This window comes from Podarcis filfolensis, assembly GCF_964270895.1.
Source record: "Podarcis filfolensis genome assembly, chromosome: 8".
Classification (NCBI taxonomy): Eukaryota; Metazoa; Chordata; class Lepidosauria; order Squamata; family Lacertidae; genus Podarcis; species Podarcis filfolensis.
The window spans coordinates 65809519-65826985 of record NC_139611.1 but is presented as its reverse complement, the minus strand read 5'-3'; the positions used below and the strand labels follow the sequence as shown (position 1 = coordinate 65826985).

General features: G+C 45.1%; 2 protein-coding genes across 2 annotated transcripts in view; both read right to left on the bottom strand.

Moving 5' to 3' along the window:
• Positions 1–460: 460 nt before the first annotated feature.
• Positions 461–9904, bottom strand: LOC310768990 (ficolin-2-like). The gene is made up of 6 exons (XM_083628002.1): positions 9481–9904; positions 6717–6752; positions 4035–4162; positions 3144–3273; positions 2238–2372; positions 461–767 (listed from the first exon to the last, which is right to left on the bottom strand). Exons 1-6 carry the CDS (start codon positions 9569–9571, stop codon positions 526–528), a joined length of 762 nt encoding a protein of 253 aa, XP_083484128.1. The 5' UTR covers positions 9572–9904; the 3' UTR covers positions 461–525.
• Positions 9905–12823: 2919 nt separating this feature from the next.
• CD164L2 (CD164 molecule like 2) overlaps positions 12824–17467 on the bottom strand; it is a 36097-nt gene continuing 31453 nt past the window's right edge. The window contains exon 6 of the mRNA XM_083628146.1: positions 12824–13703. Coding sequence (XP_083484272.1) covers positions 13697–13703 — 7 coding nt within the window. The 3' untranslated portion in view covers positions 12824–13696. The remainder of the gene's footprint in view (positions 13704–17467) is intronic.

Here is a 17467-nt window from a genome sequence, read left to right as displayed (position 1 = left end):
AGGTTGCCAAATATTAAGTATTCTAACTGGCAGTGGTGGACTTTAGGTGTGTTTTATTTGCATACTGCTTAGAGAGCTCTTTGATCAAGTAGCTAACAAGTATCTACCTTTACCTCCCCACCCCCATTTTATGTTGTTATTTCTATGTATATCATGCTATGGCCACACGGCTAATGCAATAAAATCTAGTAGCTAACAAGTAAATAAATAAATAGCTAGCTGCAGTTTCAATATTTGAGTATTTTGTTGAATAAACCAGGTACTTTGGGCTGGATTGTATTTTTATTATTATTGATTTTGGCCTTCGTGATTTGAAATTTTTTGCTTCTTAGGCATCCTTAGTATGGACAGTAAACGTTTTGCCCTAATGGAGCCTCTCCCTCACCTATTAATAGCTTGAACGGATTTTGGAAGCAGAATAATCCCTCCTGCAAAATAAAGAGACACACAAACACCCATATAGCTGCTTAATTTTTGCTTTACTCATTCCCTTTGGTTGCTTTCTAGGCCTCAAATGGGATCTCTTTAGCGAATCTTCATCTCTGTGCGCTTGTAGGAGGTGCCAACGCCCTTGCCAGTTGCCCAGTCAATGCCATAGGCCTGCCCTTTCCGATCACCAATAGGATAGCCTCCATTCAGGTTGGACCTATAGCAGTTGAGATACCACCAAGCTCCATGCACAGTGACAGCGCAGTTCTGTGTCCCGGTGTCATTGTCATTGTCATGGGTTGAAAAACGCTGCCCGCTGTGAAAGGTCATGGAGTCACCTGCAGAGCAGAAAGAGGTGGTGTAAAAGTGCTCTCTTTTTTCCTTTGTCTGCTGCCCATTACATTTCTCTCCCCGCCCCCCACAGCATCAGTGTCTCTGGGTCTGAGGGAGCTTCGGTCAAAGTGCCTTTTCCATGTCAGTAGGCCCTAGTGGGCTCATCTGGTTGGGAGGAGAAGCAGCCCTTTGATCAGCATTGAGCAGCTGCTGGGTGTGAGAACAACCACTTTAATTTCCCACAGTGCCCCCAATGCAGTACTGCTCCAGGGCACTGTAGGAAATTTAAATGGTAGCTCTAGGCACAGGGGTGGGGGCAGGTAAGGTGCCAGTGATGCGTCTGTCAGGAGCTGGAGACCTGGCAGCTCCTAGCTAACTCACTTAAATAATGCAAATGGAGTGCAGTGAAAAGAGAAATCCTGATAACTGTTTACTGAGGAAATTGAACAAAAACAGTGTATAATGTGAGGAGAAAGGAACGGAGGTTTTGTCTTTCTTCTGGCAGAAGCCTTGTACGTCAACCAAACATACAGAGGAAAACTCCCTCAGGGCAACATAACCAATCTGAGCATGTGCTACCTCAGCAAACATCAAGCTGCTCTGCCTAGTTGCTAAGCCACACCTCCCCTCTTGGCTAGCTGACTATAACAGTAACAGAATTAACCCTTTAGTTGCACACAGGATGATCTCTGCTGTTACATTTCCAACAGCAGCCATTGCTGGAGGAACAAAACAGCAATCCCAGGTCTAGAATCAGTGAATACTAAATATGTTGGTCTTCAAAGTGACAGGGCCAGCTCAATATATTTTGCTGCCTGAGGAAAAGGACAAGATTTGCCTCCCCTCCAATTCCATGTACAACAGCTGTCGGATCATCCTTGATTCACCATATACCTGACAGCAGCAGGCTAGAATAGAGCAGGGGTGGGTAACTGTTGGCCTGCCATATCCCTTCATTCCTCCCTGCTCCTACTGCCACTGTGCTAAGCCATAGTTTGGCTCTGTGTTTCATTCAAACCCAGAGTTGTGGTTTATTTCCCCCCTACAAACAAATCAAGAAAAAACCTTGCTTAAAGGTTTGTTAGTTTGTTAGTTTGTTTGGAGAGAGACAAACCACGAGCCCAAGTTCAAAGGATGACTTAGCACACAGCAGTGCAGCAGAGCAAGCAGGGAGGAGAAATCTCACCAGGTGCACCAGGGCGCTGCACATTCACCTTCAAACCATAAGTAAGCTTAACTATAATTTAAAATGGCAGCAGGGAGCCTTTGGCCTGTGGGCCTAATTAGGCCTGCCCACCAGGCCTCTGCATTTGGCCCAGACAACCATTTTAGGCAAACCATGCCGACCTGTCAGTCACCTGATACCATCTGATGTCAGAGATCCGTTATCTCCAGTCCAGTTCCCCACTCCTGGTTTAAAGCGGCATGTGAACCAGGCCACAGTGCCTGTGGAAAGCAGGTTTGAAGTCCCTCACCTGCAGTGCCACCCAGGAATTGCCCCAGGACAAGCTGATACTTCTCCTCTTCTCCCCTGAGCTGGAAGGACTGGTAATGAGCAAAGGTTTTGCGGTCGTCAAAGTCTACCAAGTCCACACGCAGCTGGTGCACCCCTAAGGAAAAGAGGACAGAAATTCAGCACAACTTTGCTTTTTGCACACTTGAAAAACTTATGTGTGATGTGGCACAAGAAATATTTCCAAAGCAGCCTGTAGAAGGTTGTCCACAATGGGACGTGTCCCTCAGGCTGAAAAATGGTTCCTGCGCCTGTCATATCAAAACACATCATTAGGTGTCTTAAAGTTTTGAACTGGAGGCTGCTATCAGAATAGTGGGGTGGAAGAGGGTAGTGGAGACATTGTATTTTTTAATCCTGCACAGATAGGATGCTGCAAATAAATCCAATATTATTGTTGTGATAGAATAAAAACACAGCTCTCTTTTGCCTCCCAGAGGCTCACAATAGCATAGCAGGTCCCTGCTACGGGCCTGGAAAGAATATTTTTCCAGATAGGGATTGGCAAATATGTCCTTTCTGGTTTCTTTCAGATTTCCAATCTTAAGTTCAGTTCCCCACATGTTTAGATCAGTTTTAAATGAATGAATGAATGAATGAATGCATTTGTGTGGGAATATACACATTTATGCACACTATTTCCCCCAATATAATGCCCTGTATTTTTACGTTGTTTCTAATACATTCATTTGTATGCAGACTTCACCCTTGCACATGCACTTTTTGTACACGTTACTTAGCTGGAGAACTGCACTGCAAAATTCAGAGAAGTGTGAATTTCGAGGTATGGCTGTGCAACTTCAGCTTTCATTGTAAACCAAATCTAATTTCCCCTTCACCCTTATCCCCAGATCAAAGGCGGGGTTACCCTCCCGTGTCAGGAGATGAATGTTTTCGTTGCCCAGCCAGAATTCCGATAGCTGGTTCCCAAAGCCTTTCTTGTAGTCATTCCAGGTACGGTAGAAATCAACAGACCCATCCAACCGCTTCTGAAACACCTGAGAAAGAGATATAGAAACAAACATAGCAGAAAAAATGAGTACATCACCTGTAAATGTATTGTTTTCTCATTCAGTCTCTCACATCCAGTGTTTGAGTGGCAGGGGCTATGGCCTTCTAGTTGTTGCTTGACTTCACATCCCAGCACCCCTAGCTATTGACCGTGCCTGATAGGGCTGCTAAGAGTTTGAGTCCAGCAACATTTGGAGTGCAAGAGGCTTCCCACCCTAGGTTTCACAGGCATGGAAGTGCAGACCTGGAAAATGACATCCTGGACTTGGGCTGCGTTGTGTTGGAAGGTATGGGTAGGGGATTTTTAAGGGGGCCAACTCCTGGGCTATGGAGTGCAGGAGTATCAGTGTTTGTGTTTTTATTTTAATCTGCTAGTTAGTGGGTTGGAAAAACTGCCGTGTTCTCATGTTAGCGTAATGACAAAGTTTTCCATTGCACTCTCTCTCTCTCTCTCTCTCTCTCTCTCTCTCTCTCTCTCTGTGTGTGTGTGTGTGTGTGTGTGTCAGAGAGAGAGCTTGATTTCCCCATGTTGTATGGAATGTTAATGTTTTACATGAATTTTCTTCTCTATGTTATTTGTGTATATGTTTTTTTTTAGTGCAAATTACTTGGAGACCATTTAGATGACAAGCGGCGAATAAGTTTAATAAATAAATTATCAAACCCAATGGCAGCAAAAAATCCCAATAACAATACAGGGCGTAGTACACTGCAGTAGCGCTGCCTTCACCTCAAAGCAGCCACTCACCAGCCAGCCCCCTCCATCAGTATCCATGTCACAGAAGACCCTCAGGGGCCAGCAGCCCGGCAGATAGATGGTGTACCAGCCGCTCAGGAACTCCCCCTTGCTTAGCAGCTCCTTGCAGCTTCTTGGTGCTGGGAGAATATGCCAAGTGACAAAAGGCAAGATGAAAGGCAATGGAGGCAGGAAACGTAGCAAGCTAGGGACACCACCATAGTTTCCAATTAATGTCGTTTTATGATTACTATTTATATGCCACTTAATGCCAAATTAGGCTTCTAAGCTGTTTAGAAGTATAAAAACCAATGAGAGAAACATTCAGATAGATATAAGCATCTGGAATAAAAACACATAATAAAAGGATCCAATTAAAACTATAAAATCCAAGTCATGGCACCAAAATAAAAACAACAACAGCTCTAAAATCCAAAATTAAATCCTGCTAAACCAGAACACCAATTAAATAGGTCAAGAGGTCAAAGGAATGCCTGTGCAAACAGTTCAAAAGCCAGCAGAATGCCAAAACAGATGGGGGCCGCTCTTATGCAGCAGGGAATGAATTCCATAACATCAGTGCTACCAATGAAAAAACCTGCAGATATTGATGACAGTGCATTAAGACAACTCCATAGGTTCATTTTCACTTGTTTAATGCAGCGGTTCCCAAAGAGGGTGGTACCACCCCTGGGGGGATGGGGGGCGGCGGATTACCTAGGGTGGGGAGTGCTGGAAGTGTGAATGAGATTTTGAAAAGCTGGTATCACTGGATCAAGTTCACTGGTTTTATCTAACTAATTGGTTTTAATTGGATTTTGAATGAATGTGCAATTAATTGTGACTGTTGTGAATGTTATTATGTTATTATCTTCCCTATTGGGCTGTCCAAAAATATTCTGAATAAATATTATTATAGGGTGGGGTAGGGAGCACTGGGGATGAGTTTGTGGAACCAAGGGGGCAGTGGACAAAATGGTTTGGGAGCTTCTGGTTTAATGTAATATTACTGTTGCTTACGACACAGTTTAAAGCTCACCTTTTTCACATTGTAGACTATAAAATGTCCACACAAAAGCTGGGTTTCTCATTTTGCTATTTGTGTTTGTGAGAGTGATCTTGTTTAGTCTGTCTGCTTTTAGCCTAGAAGTGTTCCTACAGGTTGCTAATGCAGATTACAAATTTTACTCCACATTTTTAAACTGGCCCTTGGGTAAAAGAGACATCCTTTTATCTCCACGTTTTATAACACTTCTACATTTATAAGGCGTGTGAAACTTCATTCACTGGGGCTTTTGAAGCATTTAGAAGCAGCCCCTGCTTTGCCTAATGATGTTGGGATTTTATCAGCAGCTCAGTCGCGTTTCGTACCACGAAAAGGGAATGTTAAACCATATATAATGAATGAATGAAAGGAAGGAAGAAAAGCTGTGGGATTTCAAAGTCCGCATATGCCTTTGAAGAAAGGAGAATTGTGGGAGGCTTTGAAGAGCTCACAATGGACTCGCTTCCTTATCGTGGCAGTCCTGAGGAACTACTGTCACATAAGCAATTAGGGTAGGCAACGTGGTGCCCTTCAGATGCTGCTGGACTACAATTCCCATCATCCCTGGTGGCACCATGTTGACTACCCATGGCGTAGGTATTTGGGGGCAGTTTGTGGATCATTATATAGTACACTGTTGTCTTTGTGTACTATGTGATGTATGGAAGTGAGAGCTGGACCATAAAGAAGGCTGATCACTGAAGAATTGATGCTTTTGAATTATGGTGTTGGAGGAGACTCTTGAGAGTCCCATGGACAGCAAAAATATGAAACCTATCCATTCTTAAGGAAATCAGCCCTGAATGCTCACTGGAAGGACAGATCTTGAAGCTGAGGCTCCAATACTTTGGCCACCTCATGAGAAGACTCCCTGGAAAAGACCCTGATGTTGGGAAAGATTGAGGGCACAAGGAGAAGGGGACGACAGAGGACGAGATGGTTGGACAGTGTTTTCGAAGCTACCAGCATGAGTTTGACCAAACTGCAGGAGGCAGTGGAAGACAGGAGTGCCTGGCGTGCTCTGGTCCATGGGGTCACGAAGAGTCGGACACGACTAAACAACAACATATAATACACTAGGGTTGAAGCCCTACTTGCTTCTCTCGCCAACCCCCTACACCCTCCCTTTCCAGCTCACCAACTGCTGCCCCCCTTCCTTTGAACTCTGTCAACCCCCACCTTCCTTCCCTGGCCAACCCCTCCTCCCTCCCTTTGCACCTCACAAAAGAAAACCTTGGACCTCACCAGGTCTCTGCAACTCACCTGGGCCCCCTGCTGGCTTGCCTGCATCTCTGTCCTCCAGTTCCTTCATCCTTTCCTCACCTGGGCCACTTGCCTGGGCTGCCCACCCTCATCTCTGTTCTCCAGATCCCTCCCCTTTGCTTCACCTGGGTTAATCGCCTGAGCTGCCCACCTGCCTCTCCTCCTCACATTACCTTGACCTGCATCTCTGTCCATTGGTCCACCTGCTGGACGGCCCAGTAGCTCGTCACACTGTAGTTCTCAGTGCCACCTGTCTGGGGCAAACTGAACTGCAAAGCGACAACATCCTTGTGATTTTATATTATTAGAGTTTGAGGATTATTATAAAGTTGAGCCACTAGATGGCAGAGGGTGCATTTCCCAAGAGAAGCAAGAAAGAAACTCACCGGATTGGCAGAGGGCCAAAAGATCTCCTCGATCACCTGATATTTAAAGAAAACAAACTTGTTACTAAGCAAATCGTAACAATACACTGAAGGCGAAATGATTCCAAAACCCATAATTGGGCAATACCTTGATTAAGATAAAGGTAAAGGGACCCCTGACCATTAGGTCCAGTCGTGGCTGACTCTGGGGTTGCGGCGCTCATCTCGCTTTATTGGCCGAGGGAGCCGGTGTACAGCTTCCGGGTCATGTGGCCAGCATGACTAAGCCGCTTCTGGCGAACCAGAGCAGTGCATGGAAACGCCGTTTACCTTCCCACCTATTTATCTACTTGCACTTTTTCGCGTGCTTTCGAACTGCTAGGTTGACAGGAGCAGGGATCGAGCAACGGGAGCTCACCCCGTCACGGGGATTCGAACCGCTGACCTTCTGATTGGCAAGTCCTAGGCTCTCTGGTTTAACCCACAGCACCACCCGTGTCCCTAATACCTTGATTAGGACTCACCAAATGTCACAAACGTGTGGCACGCTTTCCAGTTCTCCAGATGTCACCCATAAAGGGTGGGGTAGAGAGTTGAGGGAAATAGGGGGGTGGGGGAAGTGTACAAAACTTAGGTTGATGTTGTAGCCATGAGGTCAGCTGGTAGACCAAAGGGAGTCTACAGGCTAAGTTCCTCCCAACAAGTGCTGCAGGTATCAAGTTTCACACCTGCCATCCAAAATCAATCCCTGGCTTTGCTAAACTGAAGATTGCCATGCTTCTCTTTATTTCTGTTTTTGGCATATCTAGGATCTGGAATGTTTGTTTTTAAGAGGTGGGACAGATCCTACTCCCCTCACAGAGTTAGAAACCCCAAAGTGGTTTAACAATCAATGCCTCTTCTTAGGGAACTCTGGAAATGGCAGCTCTGTGAGGAGAATTGGGGTCTCTTAACAACTCTGAGCACCATTAACAAACTACAGCTCCCAGGATTCTCAGGGGTTCCTGCCACTCCAGGAAACCCAGGACATCCCTTCAGGAAGGCAAAGCATCATCACCCAAAAGACCCACAATCTTCACTTCTGTGGGAAAAGATAGGAAATGTAGTATTTCACCCCCTATGCTAAAGTCAGTGTCCACCTGAGATTAGACCCTGTTTCAGCGATGGGGAGGCTCACATGTGGCCCTTGAGGCCTCTCTTTTCTGGCCCTCATCAGTCTTCAACAAGCTACACACCTTCTTTTATGCCTGGCTGGAATGTGTCCTTGAACCGCCCATTTTCAGGTCACCATGATATTCTGTCATTGGGAACCACAGGTCAAGGAACTTTGCCGTCCCTATATGCTCAACACTTCCCTTTCTGTAGGGATCAGCTGCACAATACAGTTCCTCCCTGATGCAGCAGGCTTGAAGTCACCGCCCATCAGCTGACAAGCAGCGAGCAACCTTTCTCTCTGCAAGGATCAGCTGTGCTATCCATGGGGAACTTGCATGTGCAGCCATGCCAGCTGCATCCCTAACTGTGCCACACCTGATGTTACATATTGGCCCAGGTGTGGGGCAGGTGGGCATGGTTCGGGGAAAACGGCTCCACGGGCCAAACTGGGACCTGTGCTGGGCCAAAATTGCCCCGCGGACCAGGAGTTCCTTACCCCTGCTATGTTCAGTAAAAACTTACACCCCTGGGCATTATGCAGAGGACCACGATCCAGGACTGACTGCTTAGTATATAGGGGTATAGGGCAGGCCATGTGACACTGACAACTCTATCAGAGGAGAAAGTTTCAACCAGGGGGAGATGGGGAAAACAGCCAGGCAGGTGCTTCCATTGCCCTATCATCTGCTGTTTGAGGCAATCACCTCCCTTTGCCTACTAGTAGTCGGCACTGCACCAGTGTCACAGTTCAAAGGGCAGCACAACTCCACAGAGGGGGATGGAAATCAAGTGGAAAGAAAAACTCAACTTTTGTTTTTTTAAAAGGTAGAAATAAATAAATATCAGGTGGTACCTGAAACAAAACGTTGCAGTGTATCCCCACCTGTTCAGAGGAATGCTTTTGCTCAGGGCTTCAGAAAACTTTATAGCCATTGTGTGTGTGTGTGAAATTTCAGGAAACAGTCGACTGTCTTTCCCCTTTCCCAGGCTCCATTGCCTTCCTTTCTAGGACTCAGGATTGAAACCTATAACTTGGGGTGGGGGTTCTGAACAGCTGGAAAATATGCCCCCCCTTTCATCCTCCTGAAATAATTCTGGGAGCTGAATTATTTAGCCTCTCAGCTCACATTCCTCCAACCCTAGTTTATCTACCAGAAACTATTAAGGGCTTGAGCACACCAGTTCTCTCTTCCGTCTCCACCTCCCACAAAATCTCATCTGACACCTGAATGCTTTCAGAACTTCAAAGGTCCTCAAACCATTTGGTGTTCTGCTTTTAAAAACAATAATTTACAGGCATATATATTTCTGTGTACCCAGGGATATGCCGACCTTTAAGTATGTAGAAACGACTCACAAAAATGTAGAAAGCACTCCTCCCATCATGAGCTTTGTATGATGTTCAGCATTCTCCAAGGGTGGAAGAGGCCATGGTTCATTTGTGGAACACATGCTTTTCATGCAGAAGGTCCCAAGCTCAACCATGGCATCTCCAAGTACGACTGGGGAAGACTCTCCTCCCACCCTCCATATGAATCATGGAGAGCTGCTAATATGGAGCTGGCAGGACCATTGGCCTGACATGGTATAAAATGGCTTTAGTTAATGGCAAGAAATTAAAATCTCTTACCTGCGCATTTGTTGGAATCACCAGTTGCCTCCATCCAGGTAGGAAAACAGAGCAAGATTGCAAAAACCCTGCAACACAGCTCCAGATGCATGGCTTCCTTGTTCCTCTGTGCAATTCACTGTCTCCCTGTCCTGCTCTCCTTATATACTTGCTGGGACCAATGACACTCCAGGTGGCTTATATTGGGAAGATTTCCCAACATGGTTCCAAGTCAAGAAAGCAGCAATAAAGAACTATTATTGGCTATTAATTTCCTATTTCCCAGAGGGTATGTGTAGAGGTGGTGAAGAGGTCATGTTTTGCCTCACCCAAACAGCATGACGTGTGCCAGACTTCAAATCAATAGTCTCTTTCTTCCTTTAAAGGAAACTGTAGCACACACAACTTCACTTTGTGCAGAAGACTTTCCCCTTCTATTTGCCTAACGAGTAGGGGTGAAAACAACATTCAGAAAAGACAAATTTGATACTGAGCTTTTCCTTGTTTGCATGTTCATGAGCCGATCAGGTTTCGAGTGACTGTTGGCATTTTCACAGGAGATTTTTTTGCAGCACACACACACACAAAATCCAAAAAAACCAAAACTGAAGGGCAGCTGTTTAGAAGATGGCATTATAATGTTGCAACTGTTTCTCGAACTGTGTATTTCCTTGAACTCTGTTTTATGGAGGTGCTAAAGGAGCCATTAGCATTTGTTCTCGTGTTTCTTATCTGTTTTGTCTCTCCAGTGCATGAGGACAGGATTGTTCACTTGGGGGCGGAGGGAGGTCATAAAGCTTACTGGTTCAAGCCTAGCTTTATAAAGAAAACAGAGGTCATTTCTTAATTGCGCAAGGGTTCTCATTTCTCGCCCTCAGTTCATCATGTGATGTTTTTCATTTATTTCTCACATGAAAGAGGAAACAACCCAGAGACTTTTTTAACATTGGGGAGGACAGGCAGTAAATATTTTCACCTAAAATGTAAATGTTACTGGATTTTTTTGGGGGGGGGAGGGGCTCGTGTTTCTTTTCTATATTGAACAAGTAGCATATTTTTAAAGACACAGAATTCATGAATACAACCCATACCCTGGCCTGGAAAGTCAAGACTTCTGTGTTAGTCTGAGTTTCTCATGTCATACCCATTGACTTCTATGTCACTTGTGGGCAACCACCACCCTGTGAATGTATTCTAAATCATGGAGTGGGGACTATTAAAAGCAGGTTTGGAGAGGAAGAGAGAGGATGAGGTTTGCTACGGCAGCTATACGTAGCAGTAAGTCCAAGAGAACACCATGGGGGCTTGGCCTCCAAGTGCAGGGAAGAAAGAGAAAAGGTGGGGGGGAGGGAAGGAAAGAGAGAGCATGGGGTGAAGGGAAGACAGAATAAATTAGGAATGGAGAACATTTATCCTGATCCAATGCATGTTTATTCTGCAGTTAATTCTATCCAGTTCAATCCTGGTTACTTCCTAGCAAAACGTGCATATGATTTGTTTCACCTTGATTCTTTCCCAGTCTTCTTGTGGCAAATAATATATAAATAATAGATAGATGATAGATAGATGATAGATAGATAGATAGATAGATAGATAGATAGATAGATGATAGATACACTCACAGAAACAACATCCAAGTAACTTCCTCTACCCAAATACACTTTAAAAAAGCTGGGTATGATTCTGTAAAAACTAACTGAAATGGACGTTGCATTTTGATGACTTCACATTGTGCACAACTCAGGATAAAATTCAATCTCTCTGGGGGCATACAAATGGATGGTGATAATGGGTAATGAGAAGCTTTACATTTACAGGGCTCATAATTTTTCGAAGAATCAAAGCCAATTAGGTGATAAGAATAGTCCAAAGGTTCCCTGTTTGAGTTTTTATGAACCATTTTGCAAAATGAATAGTGTTTGTCCTAGGGAATTGCAGGGGGGGGGGACTTGTCACGTCAGTCTGTGATTGCGAATCCCATCCCTACTAATGAGTATGTGCATATGTGGGTGTCTGTTAGGAAGGAGCAGAGCTTTTTTTCCAGGGGAAACTCACAGGAACTCAGTTCCAGCACCTCTCAGGTGGGCACCATTGCCATTCTAAGAGAATGAGGGAGGTGGTCGTGGTGAGTTCTGGCACCTCTTTTTCTACAAAAATAGCACTGGGGATGAGAGAGAAATCTGATCCAGTTTCCATTTAAAAGACACAGAGAAGCTGAAACTGTTCTGCATTGAGAAACAGAGTTGTGACTTTGGTGACCCCCCCTGGAAACCTAACGGGGACACAAGATCTGCTGGAGTGTTAGTGCTCAGGAACATATACCCTAAAGTATCAATCCAGGGCACTACGGAAAATTTAAACAGTGGCTCTGTGAAAGGTCGACAGAGCTTACTAATGGGCCCCCCAACCCCCGCAAAATCCATTCCTGCTGCTAAGGTCTAACCTCTCCCCTCTGGCACTCTCTCAGACCAGAGCCATCATGCTGTTGTAGAAATGTACCTTTTCCACTGCTTGCATATATTTCCAGGGATGCATCACAGCGAGAACGGCAGGGACCACCTATAAATCTGATTTTATTATCCTGAAACCACTTTGAGAACCATTATAGCTGAAGACTGCAAATAAATAATCAAGGTAAACAACTCTGAGCACAACCTTTTCTTTAAAGGAAATAAGAAACAAGTTGCTATATTTCATTGTGCCTCTGCTTCTCGGGGGGAGGGTCCAGTACATACATTCTTTGCTCAGCTTTGCCAAACACAGCCAATGAACTTGCGCAACAAGAACACATCGCCTCCATATCATACGATATGAAGCTCCCAGGTTCAATAGCTTTAGCTAGAGTAATATTAAGTATTTGTTACTAGGATGGTGGTAAGGTCCTGCCTGCCTTGGACTCTGGGTTAGCAGTGCTGTGAAGAGTGGTTTAATTAGTACATGTATTGGTTTTATCTTGGACAGTTGGGGGAACAAAGAAGATATGTGCGTGGAAGGGTTCTTTTCTTTTTTACATTATGCATAAATTTTCACTCTTGCAAGCTGCCACTTAGAAGTATTTCAATTAAACAAAGCCACTTAGAAGTATTTCAATTAAACAAATTTTCCAGTAGAATAATGTTATAAAAGCAGTAGCTGACAAATATTACAGCAGCCTTCCCCAAGCTTGGTACTGTCCAGACGCTGTTGAACTAAAACTCCCAAAATCAATGACCATCAGCCATGTTCGCTGTGGATGATGGGAGTCGGGAGTCCGAAATATCAATGGCACTAGATGAAAGAAGGGCAGGTTACAACATTGACGCTATAATCAAAGTTATCCCCAAATGCGTAGAAGTACGAACTGTTCAATAACAAAAACACAAAATGCGTTCCACAAATATTTTGTTTTATTATAGAGGCGTCTTCCCCCGTTGTATTTGCTGCCATTCCACAGTAAGGGGTGTTCTTTGTTTTTCCAGGGAGGCAGCTGAGAACTGGACTCTTAAAAGGACCCACTCTTTAATGGACAGGCAACTTCCAATGAAGTCCAACATCGGTTGGGTTCGGCGTTAACAAGTCAGCTGCTTCGATGCAACTCCCCTACTGGAAACTCACTCGCAAGAACGAGCGTGAAGGAGACCCACCCCAACTCTCTTGTGCAAGAAGCTAACATCGTGACTCAAGTGTCTTGACATCTGTATAAGACTCTGACCTTTTAGAGTGATCTGGCTTAAACAATATTGGGTGGAGGGAGAAAGAAGTCACACAGGCGAAGTAGCCCCAAGTTCCACTGGACATTCCACTTTTGGTGCAGCATTTAAGAACAAATATACAGGATCGGCAGGTACTGAAACAGGATCCTTGTGGGCTTAGAATAAGGATAATCAACCAAAAGCAGGTTGCACAGAAGGGGAAAAAATAGAAAGAAAACCCCACAATCATTTGAAGGCGTCCTTAACCTCACACAGTTACATACGAAGCAGATCCCTGCAGCTTGAGCTTGCTAGTATCTCATGTGTATATTTATACTATTTCCGCAGCAAGTCTAAAGGGTCCAGGTATCTGAGCCAAGCATCACCCATCGTGACAATAGGCTGTTTAGGTCTGGAGCAGATCTCCCACTTCAGCAGCTCCATTTGAAGAAGAGAGAGAGGGGAAGAGTCCTGGCTCCTAATGCAGCCACAGGCAGCCTCCTCTTCTCCAGCAACTCCTCCCGCAAGAGAAACGCTTATCAAGGCAGCTCCCTGGAGATCAGCCATCAGATCCTAATGTGATGGAACAAATGAGAAGGGGGGGACACAGGGGGGTGGGGAAAACACTTCACCAGGCAAGAGAACAGACAGCAGGGGGAGCACCTAGCTCAGCCAAAATGGCAGATCTGTAACAGCGACTTCTCCCTTGCTTTCCTCAGCGCTGGAAACAACTTCACCTGGCAAACCAGGAAGGTGCAACTTGTGTAATTGGTGAATGGCTGGATTTCATGACATGCACGTGTCAGCACTGCCAGCTTCACCATTCACATCTTTATTTGCAGACCTCTTTAATTTGAAAATTTAGGGATTTTAATTGCAGAATTAGAGCAACTTAGACTTCTTAGCGGCTTAGTCATGCTGGCCACATGACCGGCTCCCTCGGCCAATAAAGCAAGATGAGCGCCGCAACCCCAGAGTCGGTCACGACTGGACCTAATGGTCAGGGGTCCCTTTACCTTTACTTAGACTTCTTAGCACCTTGCTCCCTGTGCCCTAGTTAGGCAGGCAGGCATCATGAAATGTGAACAGCTCTCTATTACCAGAACCTATGCACCATTGCATCTTATCAAACATACACCACATCAGGTGCCGTGCCATTGCATGTCACTCCCTGAATGCTGTTAAATATGAAACATCAAATAAAATAATCAATACATGGTAACATCCAAGATATGAGGCATTTGGGTACCAAATTAGATACCCAATTTTGCAGAAGAGAAGAATTAAATTGTTGGGAACAAGACCATCTCAGCTCTAAGCTGGCCATTCTCAAGTTACCAGAGGCACTTTCTCCTTGTTTCTGAAAAGTGAGGAAAAGTTAAGTTTGCAGCACAGTTCATACTAGCTCCATCCAACAGTGTTCAGTGCCGCTTATTCCCAGGCGACTTACTTCTGAGTAGACATGGAAAAGACTGTTGTCAGGCAGCAGTTCTATACTCACCTTCTTACAGAGCGACCCTAAGCATGTCTACTAAGACATTCCCCGCTGAATTCAATAGAACATACTTCTGAAGAGGTATGGTTAGGAATGCGCTGAATCTTTGAACTCAGTGGGTTTCTCTCCTGGGTAACTGGGTATAGCATTGCAGCCTTAATTTCTGAACAGATGTTTATCAGGCCCAGGAACCAGCGCCCCTCTAGCTGCTCTCTGACTCCAACTCCCACCATCCCTTGTAGGAGCTGATGGGGGCAGAGTCCAACAATATTGGGAGGGGGAGGGGCACAGGTTGTGCACCTGATGCATATGATTACAGTGTTAAAGTCTCAGACCAGTTCTAATGTTAAGATTTGCACTCATGGGGGTGTCTAATATCCAGCCAAACCTGCAATGGAAACTAACAAAAAAAAACCCCATATAATACAGGGTCTTACAAGACAGATATGCAGAGACTTGTGGAGGGAGATCAGCAATGCCACATCAGAGACTATAATTACAATGGATTTTTATCATGGGCTTCTTTCAGCCATCTTGGCTGAGAAATGGGGTATAAATCTAATTTAAGAATTAGTAACTCTCATGAACATGAGTGAAAGGAACTGGGTACTTTCAAAGGGGATGTCAAGAGTTCAGTCCCTGAATGGTTGAGCCGTGATTCAGAACAGTCTCCCTCTCTGTGTTTTGATGAAAATCACACTTTCTCTTCCCCCGACCCAGCCCATTTTAGACCTTATATAAAAATTCCTTAGAAGCACAGAGATTTCTAGATATTCTGTGGTATGAAAAAAGGTAATCAGAACAAATTATCATTAATTGTATGGTTTGTTTGTGGGTTCTTGTTGTTTGGGACAGCTAAAAAGGTATCCAAGAGGAGACCATTGCATTTTGCAGTAAATCTTATCCCTTTTCTCCCAGCCCATCATCTGAAAAGCAAAACGAAAACCTGAGGTGACACTCCTGCTGTTGAGACATCTCTTGAGAATAAGACACTGTTTCCACCCCCACATGGAGGACCAAATCCTGTAAATGTCCAGTGTTTGTTTAGACACTTCTCACAGTGCAAATGCCGTTTCGTGGGTGGACAGATGCACTCCAGGAAGGGGAAGAGCAAGACCCACTCCTGGGATATTCATGCAGATTACACTCAGGGAAGGACAACTTAGGCCCTTCAGATATGGCTAGACTCCATCAGCCCCAGGAAGCACAGTCAGTGGTCAGAGATGATGGAGTCATAGTCCAGCAACATATTCAGGAGGGCAACAGCTCCTTGTTCCTCCTGTAACTTCTGTGCTATCACTTGGGATGGTGTGTTCTCTGCCTTGGTTTTTTAAAAACAAAACCCCACACACGCACCCACCAAAAAAACTTGTGCTAAGACTTCAAATACTACAAACTGACCTGCATAATTTTGCAAACCTACCTGATTCTACCTAACTTATTTGAACTTTGCTATAATGGGGAAGGGCCAGGGTGCTGCAGCCCCCCCCACCTCACTGGAAATTTAAGTTTGCAATTCCCCAGGCTTCCAAGACTACAGCACCTGTTGTTCACATGTTTTCAAGCAAACTAAGAAACCTACTTGCTTGCTTTTCTCTCTCTTTTAAAATCAGACTATTTTTCTGGGAGGCCAAATTCAGTGGCTTTTATTTGTGTCTGTGGGACTGCACAAGCACACACTACCATGGGGGAAATTGGTCTTGTTTAAAGTGGGGCTCTTTGTTACTCCTGTTCTTTCCACCTATTAAACACCTCCCCCAGCCTGAACAGTGCACAAGTTAAAGAATGTTAAGACTTCAGATGTGTTCACTAATGGGAAATAACTGATTAGTGCAGCAAGGGATCTAAGCAGAAGCAAGTATAGGTCCTTGTGCAATTGCATGCTGTGCACAATAATGGCCAACAGGCTACCGGTTCATTCACCTAAGAGGGTGAGAATGACAAGTCACACATACCAGAGTGTGCCTACCAGCTGTATCAAGGCTGAAATTTTACACCCTAACAATTTTGTGCCCAGGGCAATTGCCCCTGTAGCCCCCCCCCCACGCTAGTAGGCTTGAGGCTGCAGCCAGCCAATCAACCTGCTCCTTGCATTTCCAGGCGCAAATAGGGTTAATTTATTAAACCACTATCAAGTGGCTCCCCAGCTGCCCCAGATCCACCCTTTCTGCAACAGCTTTCAGTTTGTTGCTTGTGGGAGAACCAGGTTTTGCCCAAGGCAGGATGCCCACCCCCCCATGCACTGCTCATCTTAGGCTACTCTTGGAAAGATGCATGACTGTTTTGGGTAGGGATTTCTCACCAAGGGAGAACCAAGCCTCAGGTTGTGCTCCCTACAAACACGTCACACTGTAGAAGGAAGACCGCAAGCAACACCACTACTGGAGCCCTGGAGAAATCAAACTCCCACAAGCTTTAATGAAGAAGTCAGGATCACAAGTCTGTGCCCCAGGTGGCATACAACACTTGGATAGTCTCCCTCTCTCCTCCCACTCCCCCAACCACTTGCCAAGGAAGGCTCCAGGACTACAAAAGTCACACGGAAACACAAAAAAGGCACAGCAAGAACACACAGAATTCATTCCTCAGCTGGTGGGAGGGGAGTAGAGAAAGCAGCTAGTTAGAGAGCACCCCCATAATTCCTTTGCTACGGGTCTACAGGCTTTTGGACTTGGCAGTGTCGCCACCAAGGAAGGGTTTTAAGGAGACATCAGATACAGAAAAGCTGGCTTACCATATTTTGACATAACCTATGTTACTGTGCAAAGAGATGGGGAGAATAAGACCAAAGTCTAACAATACCTAACTGCACCACTGAGATTTGGGAGCGAGGAGGAGGAGG